Source organism: Sus scrofa, chromosome 12 (genome assembly GCF_000003025.6).
Source record: "Sus scrofa isolate TJ Tabasco breed Duroc chromosome 12, Sscrofa11.1, whole genome shotgun sequence".
NCBI classification, from domain to species: Eukaryota; Metazoa; Chordata; class Mammalia; order Artiodactyla; family Suidae; genus Sus; species Sus scrofa.
The window spans coordinates 31,358,743-31,371,412 of record NC_010454.4 but is presented as its reverse complement, the minus strand read 5'-3'; the positions used below and the strand labels follow the sequence as shown (position 1 = coordinate 31,371,412).

At 36.2% G+C, this 12,670-nt stretch overlaps 1 protein-coding gene across 4 annotated transcripts in view; it reads right to left on the bottom strand.

Annotated features, from left to right (window-relative positions):
* Window positions 1–12,670, bottom strand: part of STXBP4 (syntaxin binding protein 4) — a 201,713-nt gene that overhangs the window by 107,416 nt on the left and 81,627 nt on the right. For all 4 annotated transcript variants that reach the window (XM_021067245.1, XM_021067246.1, XM_021067244.1 and 1 more), the window contains one exon: window positions 9,057–9,122. In XM_021067245.1, coding sequence (XP_020922904.1) covers window positions 9,057–9,122 — 66 coding nt within the window. The remainder of the gene's footprint in view (window positions 1–9,056; window positions 9,123–12,670) is intronic.

Here is a 12,670-nt window from a genome sequence, read left to right as displayed (position 1 = left end):
TATCTTCAATGGCAGTCCAATGTCTAAAATCTTAGGTTGGTATTCAAGTGCATATCTGCTTTGACCCCAACACACCACCTCCGCCACCATCCCTAAATGTCATTTCCTAACCCTTTCATCTGTCCCTGTCCTTATATTCCTGGGCTTTAACAATAAGATAATGGTGATGATGATAAAAGAATACAAATCAAAACTATTATTTTTTAAGGACTTTATTATATTCCTGATAGTTTTAGGTTCTTAAAAACTCAAATCCTATGAACAAATTATAAGACATATTATCATATTTTCAGATACAATGTAAATATATTAACAAATAATAGTAAAATTGGCATAAAAAGGGGGCCACTTATGACTCTAAATCAAGACTTTCTCTCTTTTTTTTGTCTTTTTGCTATTTCTTGGGCCACTCCCGCGGCATATGGAGTTCCCAGGCTAGGGGTCCAATCGGAGCTGTAGCCACCGGCCTATGCCAGAGCCACAGCAATGCAGGATCCGAGCCACGTCTGCAACCTACACCACAGCTCACGGCAACGCCGGATCGTCAACCCAATGAGCAAGGGCAGGGACCAAACCCGTAACCTCATGGTTCCTAGTCGAATTTGTAAACCACTGCGCCACGATGGGAACTCCAAGACTTTCTCTTTTATACCATGATTTTCACGCTGCATCCTCTGCCTGGAATGCTCTTTCCTTTCCATGTTGGGTCCAGTTCATATGTTACCTTTTCTCTAAAAAGCCTCCTCAGCCAGAATTAGATTTTCTTTCTCTAAATCTAATGGCTAAAACAAATCATTCCCACCTCTTTCTCCACACCTACTATTTCTTCCTCTATTATAAATAATAATGACCATAAGACAACCTACAGACTGAGAGAAAATACTTTCAAGTGATGTAACCAACAGGGGCTTAATTTCCAAAATATACCAACAGCTCATACAACTCAATTATAGCAACAACAAGAAAAACCCGAGCAAAAATGGGCACAAGACCTAAACAGACATTTCTGCAAAAAAGGCATACAGATGGCCAACAAGCACATGAAGAAACAGATGCTCAACACTGCTAATCAATAAATAAATGCCAATCAAAACCACAATGAAGTACTACCTCACTTGGTTCTAATGGTCATTATTACTAAGTCTACAAATAAATGCTTGAGAGGATGTGGAAAAAAGGGGCCCCTCCTACACTGTTGGTGGGAATGTCTGTTGGTGCAGACACTATGGAAAGCAGTATGGAGGTTCCTCAAAAAACCAAAAGCAGAGTTGCCATATGATTCAGTGATCCCATTTCTGGGAATATATCTGGAGAAAACTATAATTCAAACACATACATCCAACCCAATGTTGACAGCAGCACTATATACAACAGCCAAGGCATGGAAGCAACTTAAATGTTCATCATCAGAAGAATGGATGAAGAAGATGTGGTTATTACCCCTACAAACTTAGTATTTCCTAAGTATAAGGATATTCTTCTTACACAACCGTAGTACAGCCATCAGATTTAGGAAATTTAACACTGAGCCAATACGTTTATCTAATCTACCATTGGTATTCCAGTTTTGTCAGTTGTCTCAATAATATCCTTTACAGCATTTTCTTCATTCCAGTGCAAGATCCAGTCTAGGGTCAGTCAGTGATTGAATTTAGTTTTCATGCCTTTCATCCTCTTAGAGTCAGATATTGTAGTTTTCATGTCTCTTTAGCCTCTTTTTAAATTAAATTAAATTAAATTTTTTGGCTGCTCTGAGGCATATGGAGTTCTCACTTCAGGGAATGGATCTAGGCTGCAGTTTCGACCTATGCTGCAGCTGCGGCAACACCAGATCATTAACCCACTGTGCTGGGCCGGGGATCGAACCGGCATCCTGTCACTCCAGAGACACCACCAATCCTGTTGTGCCATAGTGGGAACTTCTCTTTAGCCTCTTTTAATCTGGAATCTTCCCTCCCTCTCTCCTTCCTCCCTCACTTCATCTTTCTTTTTTTTTTTTTTATTTTCCCACTGTACATCCTTTCTTTCTTCCTTTCTTGTTTCATTCTTCCTTCCTGTCTCTGTCTCTCTCCTTCCCTCTCTTTCTCTCATCCTTTCTTTCTGCTTCTCTCTCTCTTTTCTTCTGTTTTTTTTTTTTTTTTTTTTTAATGGCATTGACCGTTCTGAAGACTATAACTCCTTCACACCCATACACCTACACACACCTTTCTAAAAAATAAAACTGTCCCATTTGGGGTTTGTCTAATGCCCCCTCATGGCCAGATTCAGGTTCATACATTCTCAGCCATAATTCTATGTAGATTATATGTCCTTTTCAAGGTTATCACATTTGAAGTCACTCATGTTCGTCTGTTCTTTACTGGCAGTATCAATTTTTAGCACCAGACTAGGAGTTGTCTGATTTCACTACTGTATAATTACTATTTTCCCCTTGCAATTAGTGAGCAGTTTATAGAGAGCTACTTTAAAACCATGTAAATAAGAATATATTCTGCTCTCCATTAAAAAACTCCCCCTAGATTTAGCATTTTATGATTCTAGTCTGATCCATCTCTACTGAAACAGATGCAAAATGCTGACCTCCCCAAACTGGCAGCCTCTCTACAGTAACCGTAAGTCAGCACTCAACAGTCTATAATGAGCAAGAGCCCTCCGTTCTCCCCATTAATTAATGCATGTCTTTACTAATGGTGTGGACTCATGAATCATTATTTTTTCAATGTTTTTTAATTCATTACTGTATTTAATTATTTTGGTGTTCAATTACTTCCATATTGGCCTGTGGGAGCCCCTTCAAGCTGGTTCCTTATGATATGTTCCCATCATTTGGGGCATTTCCTTATTTTCTGGCATAAAATGTTTCAGGCTCACTTTGTACACCAGCCCTGAAATCAATCATTTCTCCAAGAAGCCTAGATTCCTATTATCAGAGAATGGTTTCTGGGTACTGATATATGCTATGTGCTTGCTCACTGCTATTGGGGTGTTTGCTTCTTGGCTCTTTCAGCTCAAAGAGCTAGGAATATACATATAGAAAATACACACACACACAGTACATATACATACACATGCACACATACACACACATACATATATACATGGGCACATATATGTTTATTTTCATATAATACATGCATATTTTAGAAAGGATGCATTCATAATGATACCTTCAATTCCAGTCCATCCACAAGATTCTTTCTTGAATTCCTTCATTCTATTCTGTATGTCTTTGCCTTTTCATTGAGATTCTGGCTTTCAACAACAATCAATATATTTGCTGAGAACTTTATTACATCTAAAAAGTGTTTCAGAATGGCTTTGACCACACCTCTAAAACAACAACAAAACATACTAAAAAAAGTTTGGGATTTGTTTGCAATTCTTTTCTAACTCATTCCTACCTGTCAAACACTGAACACAAATACTGTCTCATAAGTCACTTGAATTGATTCTTTGTTTTCCTTTAGTACAGCTACGGCATTTGTTTGAAATGCAAACGAATTCATTTCAGTTTGCTTGTAGGTTTAAGTTCATTTTCCCTTTCCTAGCTTTATTGATTTATTTATTTTGAACGTGTAGAACATTAGCATGCCCCCAAATAAAAATTATGTAAAAAGGTATTCTCAGAGCGGTGTCACTCCCTCCTGCAATCTTATCCACTCTGTGTCCACCCATACAGTAGATAATCTATTTCATTGCTGTGTACATTATCCATCCTTTGGTTTCTTTTGTAAAGATAAATACAAATAATACTGCAATAAATACTGTGCATATGTATTTTAACATTATTAGAGGTGTATCTTCAGGGTAAAGTCCTAGAAATGAGGTTGCCAGGTTGAGGGATAAATGCATACATAGCTCAATCAGAAATGCCAAATTCTCCTTCATAGCTGCATACCATTTTGCATTACCACCGGCAATGTGCGAGAATGCCTATTTTGAAACAGTCTCACCAGCTGTGCACTGCTGAACTGTTGAATATTTGTTAATCTGATGGATGAAAAATTGGATTTGCATTTTTTTTTAATTTCTCTGTCTAGGCAGAATTTACTTTGCTAAGTAAAATTTACTAATTTTAGGTACATAGTTTGATAACTTTGATTAACCCAACATCACGAAAGTTTCTTCTGGAATTTAATTTTTAGTTCTTACGTCTAGATCTATAAACTATTCAGAGTTAATTTTTAAATATGATATGAGGTAGAAGTTGAGATTAAAATTTTCTTATATAAACACTTCCTTGTTCTAGAACCATGCACTGTAATGAGCAGCTTTTCCCCACTCAATTGTCTGTGAAACTTTTCAAATATCAAGCGACCATAAGTGTGAGTCAATTTCTGTTGGTATCAGATTGCTGTGAGCTCCAGGCTTAAAATCGTAGAAATAAGAAATTTATTTCGCATAGTTCCCCTGTTCCCAGAGGAGCAAGCAGCTGGTCTATGTTCAGTTTCCAATTCCTTTGGTAGTTGCTCATTGTGTAATGTACACATTTTAAAGTTGTTTTCTGTTGTTGAATGTATTCTGCCAGTGTCTCACTCAGTACTAGAAGCCCTGCCTCAATGCAGATTTACTCTTATTATGAGAAAGATTGAATATCTTTTCAGATGTTTTATAACTTTTCATGTTTCGTATGATCTTCTCATTGCTTTTTTTTGATGAATGTTTTGTTCATGGCTTTTGCTCAATCTTCTATATAATTTTGGCTTCACCTCAACTGTTAAAACTTTTTTTTTTTTGGCTTTTTAGGGCCGTACCGGTAGCCAGTGGAAGTTCCTGGGCTAGGGGTCTAATTGGAGATACAGCTGCCAGCCTATGCCACAGACACAGCAACGCCAGATCCAAGCCACGTCTGTGACCTACACCACACAGCAACACCAGATTCTTAACCAACTGAGCGAGGCCAGGGATCGAACCCACAACCTCATGGTTCCTAGTTGGATTTGTTTCCACTGAGCCATGACATAAACTCCATCAACTGTTAAAACTTCTAATTGGTTATAATTTGTGTATATGGATACAACTGAGTCTTGCATATTAATTTTATATCTTGCTAGTTGTGAGTTCTTCGTCAAGTTAGTTTTATCGTTGGTTCTTTAGGGTTTTCTGCATACAATTATGTCATTTGCAAACAGAGACAGTTTTCTTTTTTCTTTTTCAATTCGTATGTCCCTAGTTGTTTTTTCAGTCTCACTGCATTTTCTTAGGCATTAGGTGTTATATTTGCTTTAAGAAATGAATTTGGTAATCTTCTTTCTTTTTTCCTTCTTCTTTTCCTTCTTTTTAATACTCAGAAGCCATTTCTGTAGTTTTGGGATTGATTGCCAAAGTTTTGGCTAAATTCTCCTGTGAAATCATTTGGCCTGGTCCTTTTCTACAGGGTGGTTTCTTGGTAACTTCATTTCTTCTATTGAAATGAGTCTGTTAATCTCTTTCTACTGAGGTCATTTTTTTAGTAAACTATATTTTCTTAAGAAAACCTTTTAATAGGTATGGTAAACCTATTTATGTTAATTAAGATGACAATTATGTTCAATTTCAATTCTGCCATATTGTCTCTTGTTGAAATTATTGTATATATTTACTGCATGTGTTTATTCATACTCTACAGATTACCTTTGCATTATAACTTTTTTTTTTTTAGGGCTGCACCCATGGCATATAGCAGGTCCCAGGTTAGGGGTTGAATCAGATCTACATATGCTGGCCTATGCCACAGCCACAGCAATGAGAGATCCGAGCTGTGTCTGTGACCTACACTGCAGCTCATGGCAATGCCAGATCCTTAGCTCCACTTGAGAGAGGCCATGGACCAAACCCAAGTCCTTATGGATACTAGTCACGTTTGTCACTGCTGAGCCACAATGAGAACTCTGTATTATTACTTTTAATACTGCCTGAAATCCCCTCTGTCTTCACCTAGTCTCTTACTCTTTGGTGTCCCTGTTTTATATGATATTTGCTGGCTATTATACAACAGAATGATCATATTCTATGTTCTCCTTTCTTTTCCCTTATCCTCTCATTAAAAAATAATTGCACCTTTGATTTTTGTCAGACATGCAATGTTTACACAGCATTCTTTTACCTGTGAACTCACACTCACTGTAATCTCAGCTTATACAATAACATATAGGAAATGCTCACTGTTTGGAAATTCTTGTCAAAGCTATTTTTTGGCTGGCTGAAACTCACCCTCTCCCAGATTCCTTAGGAATACTACATGTGTACATTATTCTCTGAATACTGGCACATTCCTGTTTTCCTATGGCATTGCTATCTGCCAGTCAGTTTGCTGGTATACAATACTCTTTTTTTTTTTTTTTTTTTTTTTTTTTTGGTCTTTTCTAGGGCCACACCCACAGCATATGGAGGTTCCCAGGCTAGGGGTCAAATCAGAGCTGTAGCTGCTGGCCTATGCCAGAGTCACAGTAATGCGGGATCTGAGCTGCGTCTGCGACTTACACCACAGCTCACAGCAAAGCTGGATCCTTAACCCACTGAGCGAGGCCAGGGATCGAACCCGCACCTCATGGTTCCTAGTTGGGTTCGTTAACCACTGTGCCATGACGAGAACTCCAGGTATACAATATTCTTCATTTACACATTCCCTCCTTTAGTTTCTTGAAAATATAGCTCCATTAATACCTTACTTTGTATGTTGTGTAAAGAAGGTTCATGCTGGTCTAATTCTACTGCCTTTGTAAGTTATTTGATCCTTTCATTAGGAGGCACTATGAATTTTCTCCTCTATTTTGAAGCCTATTAGTTTTACCAGGATATTTCCTAGCGTTGATCTTGCCAGGTTAAATTTCCCCACTACCCAATAACAGTTTCAGGTTATCTTGTACTTCTGGTAAGTTTCTTAGCAAATAGTTCTAAATATTAGTGCCGTTGAGTTGTTTTGATTTACTTCAAGAATATCTTTAATTTCTTTATTTCATTCTTATTTTTCTGATTTTCTGTGAGGCCTTTTCATTTGATTATATTCTTCCTTTGGCAACTTCTAATTTAATTTTCATTTCTGTTATCATTTTGTTCTTTTCTTCTCTTTCTTTCCTAGTTTTATCAACTCTCATTTAATTTATTCCTGTTTTGTCATTTTCTCGTTTTAGTTTTTAAATTCTGATTTGAAGTGTTTTTTCTTAATGCCAAATGCTTATTTGAGGATATTAAATTGTTCACAGTGTGGTGTTACAGTTTTCATCAGCTTTGTGGATGAATTGTTTTGAAGTGTTTTCATCAGGAGGAAAGCTTTAATTCATACAGTTTGATTTTTACAGTTGTTTTGTAATGACTGGGACAGATTTTTTTTTTCCTATTCCTTTTTCTTTCATAGAAAGAATTTGTAGTTCAACAGCACCCTCTTCTGTGCAATTTCTTTTGTGGATTATGTGTCGGAGGTCGTGGTGGGGGTATAGATGGAGATTTAGTATGTCTTGCTTCTCTTTCACTTCTGCAAGATCCTTACCTTTTCCCTCTTATTTCCTTCTTTTTATTTCCTAGTCTCTAAGGGACACCCACCCTTCTCTATTTGATCCTTCCCCAGAAATTATGATTCTTTTTTTTTGTTGTTGTTGTTGTTGTCTTTTTTGTCTTTTTTTTAGGGCTGCACCTACAGCCATAGAGGTTCCCAGGCTAGGGGTCTAATCAGAGCTACAGCTGCCTGCCTAGGCCAGAGCCACAGCAATGCCAGATCCGAGCCACGTCTGTGACCTACACCATAGCTCACGGCAACGCCGGATCCCCAACCCACTGAGCAAGGCCAGGGATCGAACCCGCAACCTCATGGTTCCTAGTCAGATTCGTTTCCGCTTCGCCACAACAGGATTAAAGGCTGCCACTTCTGGTTGCACACACTTTCTCAAGTGCTGAGAACCAAATCCTGGCCTCTGTTCAGTATTTTGGCATTCATAGTTGCATTTTCTCTTCCTGGGGTGTGATTTTATTAGTACTTCATCTAATTGCTCAGTTTCTTCTTATTCCTTTCGACAATTTTTAAAACTTACTTCCTCTGCTCTTTGTATTCCAGTTTCAGTGGCAGGCAGGCTGCAAAGAATCTGTTGGAATTTTTAAACTCTATTTATATGTACTTTGAAGGTTCTGGTGCTCTCTGTCACACAGCCATATTTAAGGTATGGGTCCTGTATGGTTGATTTTATTTGCTCTGTTAATTTTTTGTTTTTGGGGAGGATAATCTTGGGGAGATTCAAAATCAGGAGATTGCCACTGATCTATAACAATGTCCTCCTAATTATCTACTGTTATTAATTGTTTTTGTTTGTTTGTTTGTTTGTTTTTGGTCTTTTTGCCTTTTCTAGGGCAACTCCTGCAGTACATGGAGGTTCTCAGGCTAGGGGTCTAATCGGAGCTATAGCTGCTGGCCTACGCCACAGCCACAGCAATGCCAGATCCGAGCCACGTCTGTGACCTATACCACAGCTCACGGTAACACCGGATCCTTAACTCACTGAGCGAGGCCAGGGATCGAACCTGAAACCTCATGGTTCCTAGTCGGATTCGTTAATCACTGAGCCACGACGGGAACTCCTCTACTGTTATTAATTGTTTGTTATTTGTATCTGTTTCGTGATGATGTAATTTTGTTTTGTTTTAAGCAAGCTAAAATTCTTTAAAGAATGAAAATAATTTTTTACTTTTTATTATTAAGAATATAATTAAAAATGCAACTTGGAAGGCTTTTTTTCACTTATTTTGTTTTTATCTTAATAAAATGAGTATGAATAAAAGAAGAAAAGAAAATGGAAGAATAAAAGCAAAAGAAAACAAAGAATAGAAAAGCAATGAGACTGATCATTTCAGTCCATGGCGATCTGGTTTTGAAAGCAATTTCAAAGAGGAGTTTTAACATTTCCTTTGGCAGCATGAACAGCATAGGTACAGAGTCTGCAACCGATTGCCTTTAAGATTTACCCCATCTTATACAATATTGTTTACATCTGTAAGCTCTGGGGTATTATACACATCAGTGCTCTGGAATTATACCTCACATATTTATGAATGCATACACGAAATGCACACATAATACATGCACTTACTTGCTTTACATTCTGGAGTTCTTCTGTCAATTGTTTCCTTTGCTTTTCTGATTCAAATAATTTTTCCTGTATTTAAAAACCACTGAATTAATAACTTGTTATGAAGGTATCAATGGGTGTCATTTTAGGGCTTCGTTTCGAAGCTTACAAATTCCCAAACATCTAATTGAAAATGTAGTTCCCAGTCACTTTTCCGGCTTTATGTATACCAACTAATAACTAAAGGAATTGGTTACTTACAATATAATTGTGATGTCAGTGTGCTTTCTGTTGCAATAATTAGCCAGCTTTAAAAATCTCAAAATCTGGAGTTCCCGTCGTGGAGCAGCGGAAATGAATCCAACTAGGAATGTGAGATTGTGGGTTCAATTCCTGGCTGCACTCAGTGGGTTAAGGATCTGGCATTGCCGTGAGCTGTGGTGTAGGCCAGCAGCTGTAGCTCTGATTTGACCCCTAGCCTGGGAACCTCCATATGCTGTGGGTGCAGCCCTAAAAAGCACACACACACAAAAAAAGAAAAGTTCTCCGTTAAAAATCTCAAAATCTGAGGTCCAAAATAAGTCAGTCAGGATCAAAGTGGATAATATTAACCGCATGTTGGATGATAGTTGTCATTGCCAAAGAGTTTGAAAATTGAAGAGCATTATTATTATAACTTATATTATAAGTCTCTCTATACTACAGAGGGCTATGAAATCGGGTTACTATTATTTCTTTTCTTTTTTTTTTTTTTTTTGTCTTTTTTTTTTGCCATTTCTTGGGCCGCTCCCGTGGCATATGGAGTTTCCCAGGCTAGGGGTCTAATCGGAGCTGTAGCTGCCAGCCTATGCCAGAGCCACAGCAATTCGGGATCTGAGCCACATCTGCGACCTACACCACAGCTCGTGGCAACGCCGGATCCCTAACCCACTGAGCAAGGGCAGGGACCGAACCCACAACTTCATGGTTCCTAGTCGGATTCGTTAACCACTGCGCCACGACGGGAGCTCCCCATATTATTTCTTGAATTTAGCTTATTTTTGGAAGATTACCCATACAAATGAAGATATGACTGCTGTAACCAAAATATGAAATAATAGTTACTAAGGTAGAGTAATATTAGGCATGTCAATCAAATATTAAAATATTTGAACTTAAAATGAAGTTAAGGACATACCCTAAAATGTTGAAATTTGTTAAGTATGTCATATTTTTTTATCAAATTAGAGATACTAAGAGTAATTTAAGAATCATTTTACTATAAACCTGAGCAGAGGAATTGCTCAAAGATTATACTGAGTGGTAAATATTCATGGCAACATTGCCATGTTTATAAGAAGCAATCTGCTTTCTGTTACGCTTTAGATCATTCTTGTCTAAGAGATAAAATGAAGGTACATGAAGATGAATATAACATAGCAATCTAATGAATCTGCCACAGACCAGGAGCCAAGAAACTGCTGGCTCCTGTGCTTTTATGCTCTAGCAAGTCACCTTCACTTTTTGTGTCCTAGTTTTTTGCATCTGTAAATGGAAAATATATCTATTTTCATTCAGCTTTGCAAAGCAGTAGCAATGTGTATTCTGCAGAAAGGCTTTAAGTTAAATAAAGCCTGTAGTAATTTTAAAAATCATTCTTGCAAAATAAAAATTAGCCAGTGGCATCAAATTTTCTTGGCTTCATTTTTACTTGTACCTCAAATTAGACATGAAGAATAGAGATGTCACAGGATAATGGGAAGTGATGAGAGACCATCTACACACTTTATGAATGTCACTGAATAACCTCTGTTATTTGTATAATGTGTGTACAATACAAGCAGAAAAACTGAAAGTACAAAAACATTACCTCAAATAAAATATTTATCACTTTATACAATCTTTTCTACAGCTAAACAAGTGGTTCTCAGCCAATAGATAGGTTTTCAGGGAAAGGAAATTATCAAAGATAGACCACATTTTACCTGTGATTTCAGGTTTTGTCATATTAGGATATGTTCGGTTACATTTAGTAAATTTTAAATGTGAATACTGATTTACTGAATAGCTTCTCAGGACAGCTTTGTTTAAATGTTAAATGGATACAGTTTTAAATTAAAATTCTAATAACTGCTACTGATATTTCAACAAAAACTTGAAATACATCACTAAATTTAACAGTGATAAATATTAAGGAAATGAAAAAGAACCGAATCTCAGAAAGTTCTGGTGAGCCATGATTTAATGATTTATGCACAGTAAATTATATAAAAATGCTATCTTACCAATGTAACCAATATTATTGATGTTTTCAAAGAGAATATGAGAAACCATTGTCAATTTATTTTTAAAACAAAATTTGTATTTTTCATCTCGACTCAATTGTCATACAAAAATTGTGGAAAGACTGGTTTCAAAGATGCAAAAAGAAGCATATAAAATATTTCCTTTAGTAATAAAATGCTTATATATATTTGGAGGGAACATAAATTGGTAATATCTTTTCAAAGGAAATTTAGTAAGATATAAAATTTTATATGTTCATATCCTTTGATGAAGCAATTCTGCTTTCAGAAACTTATTCAATTCATACTTTTACAATTGGGCAATTGCCCAAACATATTTATAATGGAATTGTTTTTAATACTGGAAAACTGGAAATAGCCAAATATCCATCAATAAGGAACTGACTAAGCAACCTAGAACTGAACCTTTTGTTGATAGAAGTGTTAAAAAGAATTAGGTAGATAAGTATATTAACCTGAAAAGTAGCCCAAGCTATAATGTTAACAAAGAGAAAAAAAAGTGTGTAATTAATGAAGTAATTTTGTCAAAGTTAAAATATATATGTATACACATGTATTTAAACATATGGTTGGCTACACAGACCAAATCTCTTAAAGGGTAAACAAGCTATGTTAAATGATGGCTTCCTCTAGGGGTCAGAATTTAAAAACTGAGGTAGCAATGAAATTCTTTTTTTCGTGTAAAGGTTTGGTTTTAATAATAATTAAACAAATAACAGAATTATACTTACTTAAGAAAATAATTTAAAATAGTTTTAAAATATATTCCTATGGTTAACTAACGGTAAATCAAGTAGTTATGTTGTTTTTCTTGAAGATCTGAAATATATAATGGCTTTCTACAAAAATTAGGATATATTACAAATAATACTCTAGTAAATATGAAATAAAATATATAAAGAGAACTGAAATCTTAAAGTATATTTGGGATATACTGTGTGTTTTTATTTCCCTTAAATCATATTGCCTTAATTCCAAACTATGCTGGCAAAAGAAGATGTCCCTGAAGCATGCCCATGAACAGGGAGAAAATGTATTTTTCCAGTGAACATCTGAGGATCCAAAATTCTCATGGTTTGCTTTGTTGGCTCCTCATCTAATCTGTGTTGGCACCCCATTCTTACCATCAGTGTGAGAAAAAAAAAAAAAAGGTCGAGAAGTAGTCAGATCAGAAGGTATGACTAAAAACCACTGATCACATCGACACTTAGAAATTATGAAATATAAATAATAAGTGTGTAGAACTGAAAAATTAATTCTCTAAAGGTCAGCTGAAGAAATAAATATCAAATCACTTGATGTTAATACTCAATACTAAGCTTTTTAATATTAATCTTCTTAAAAAATAAA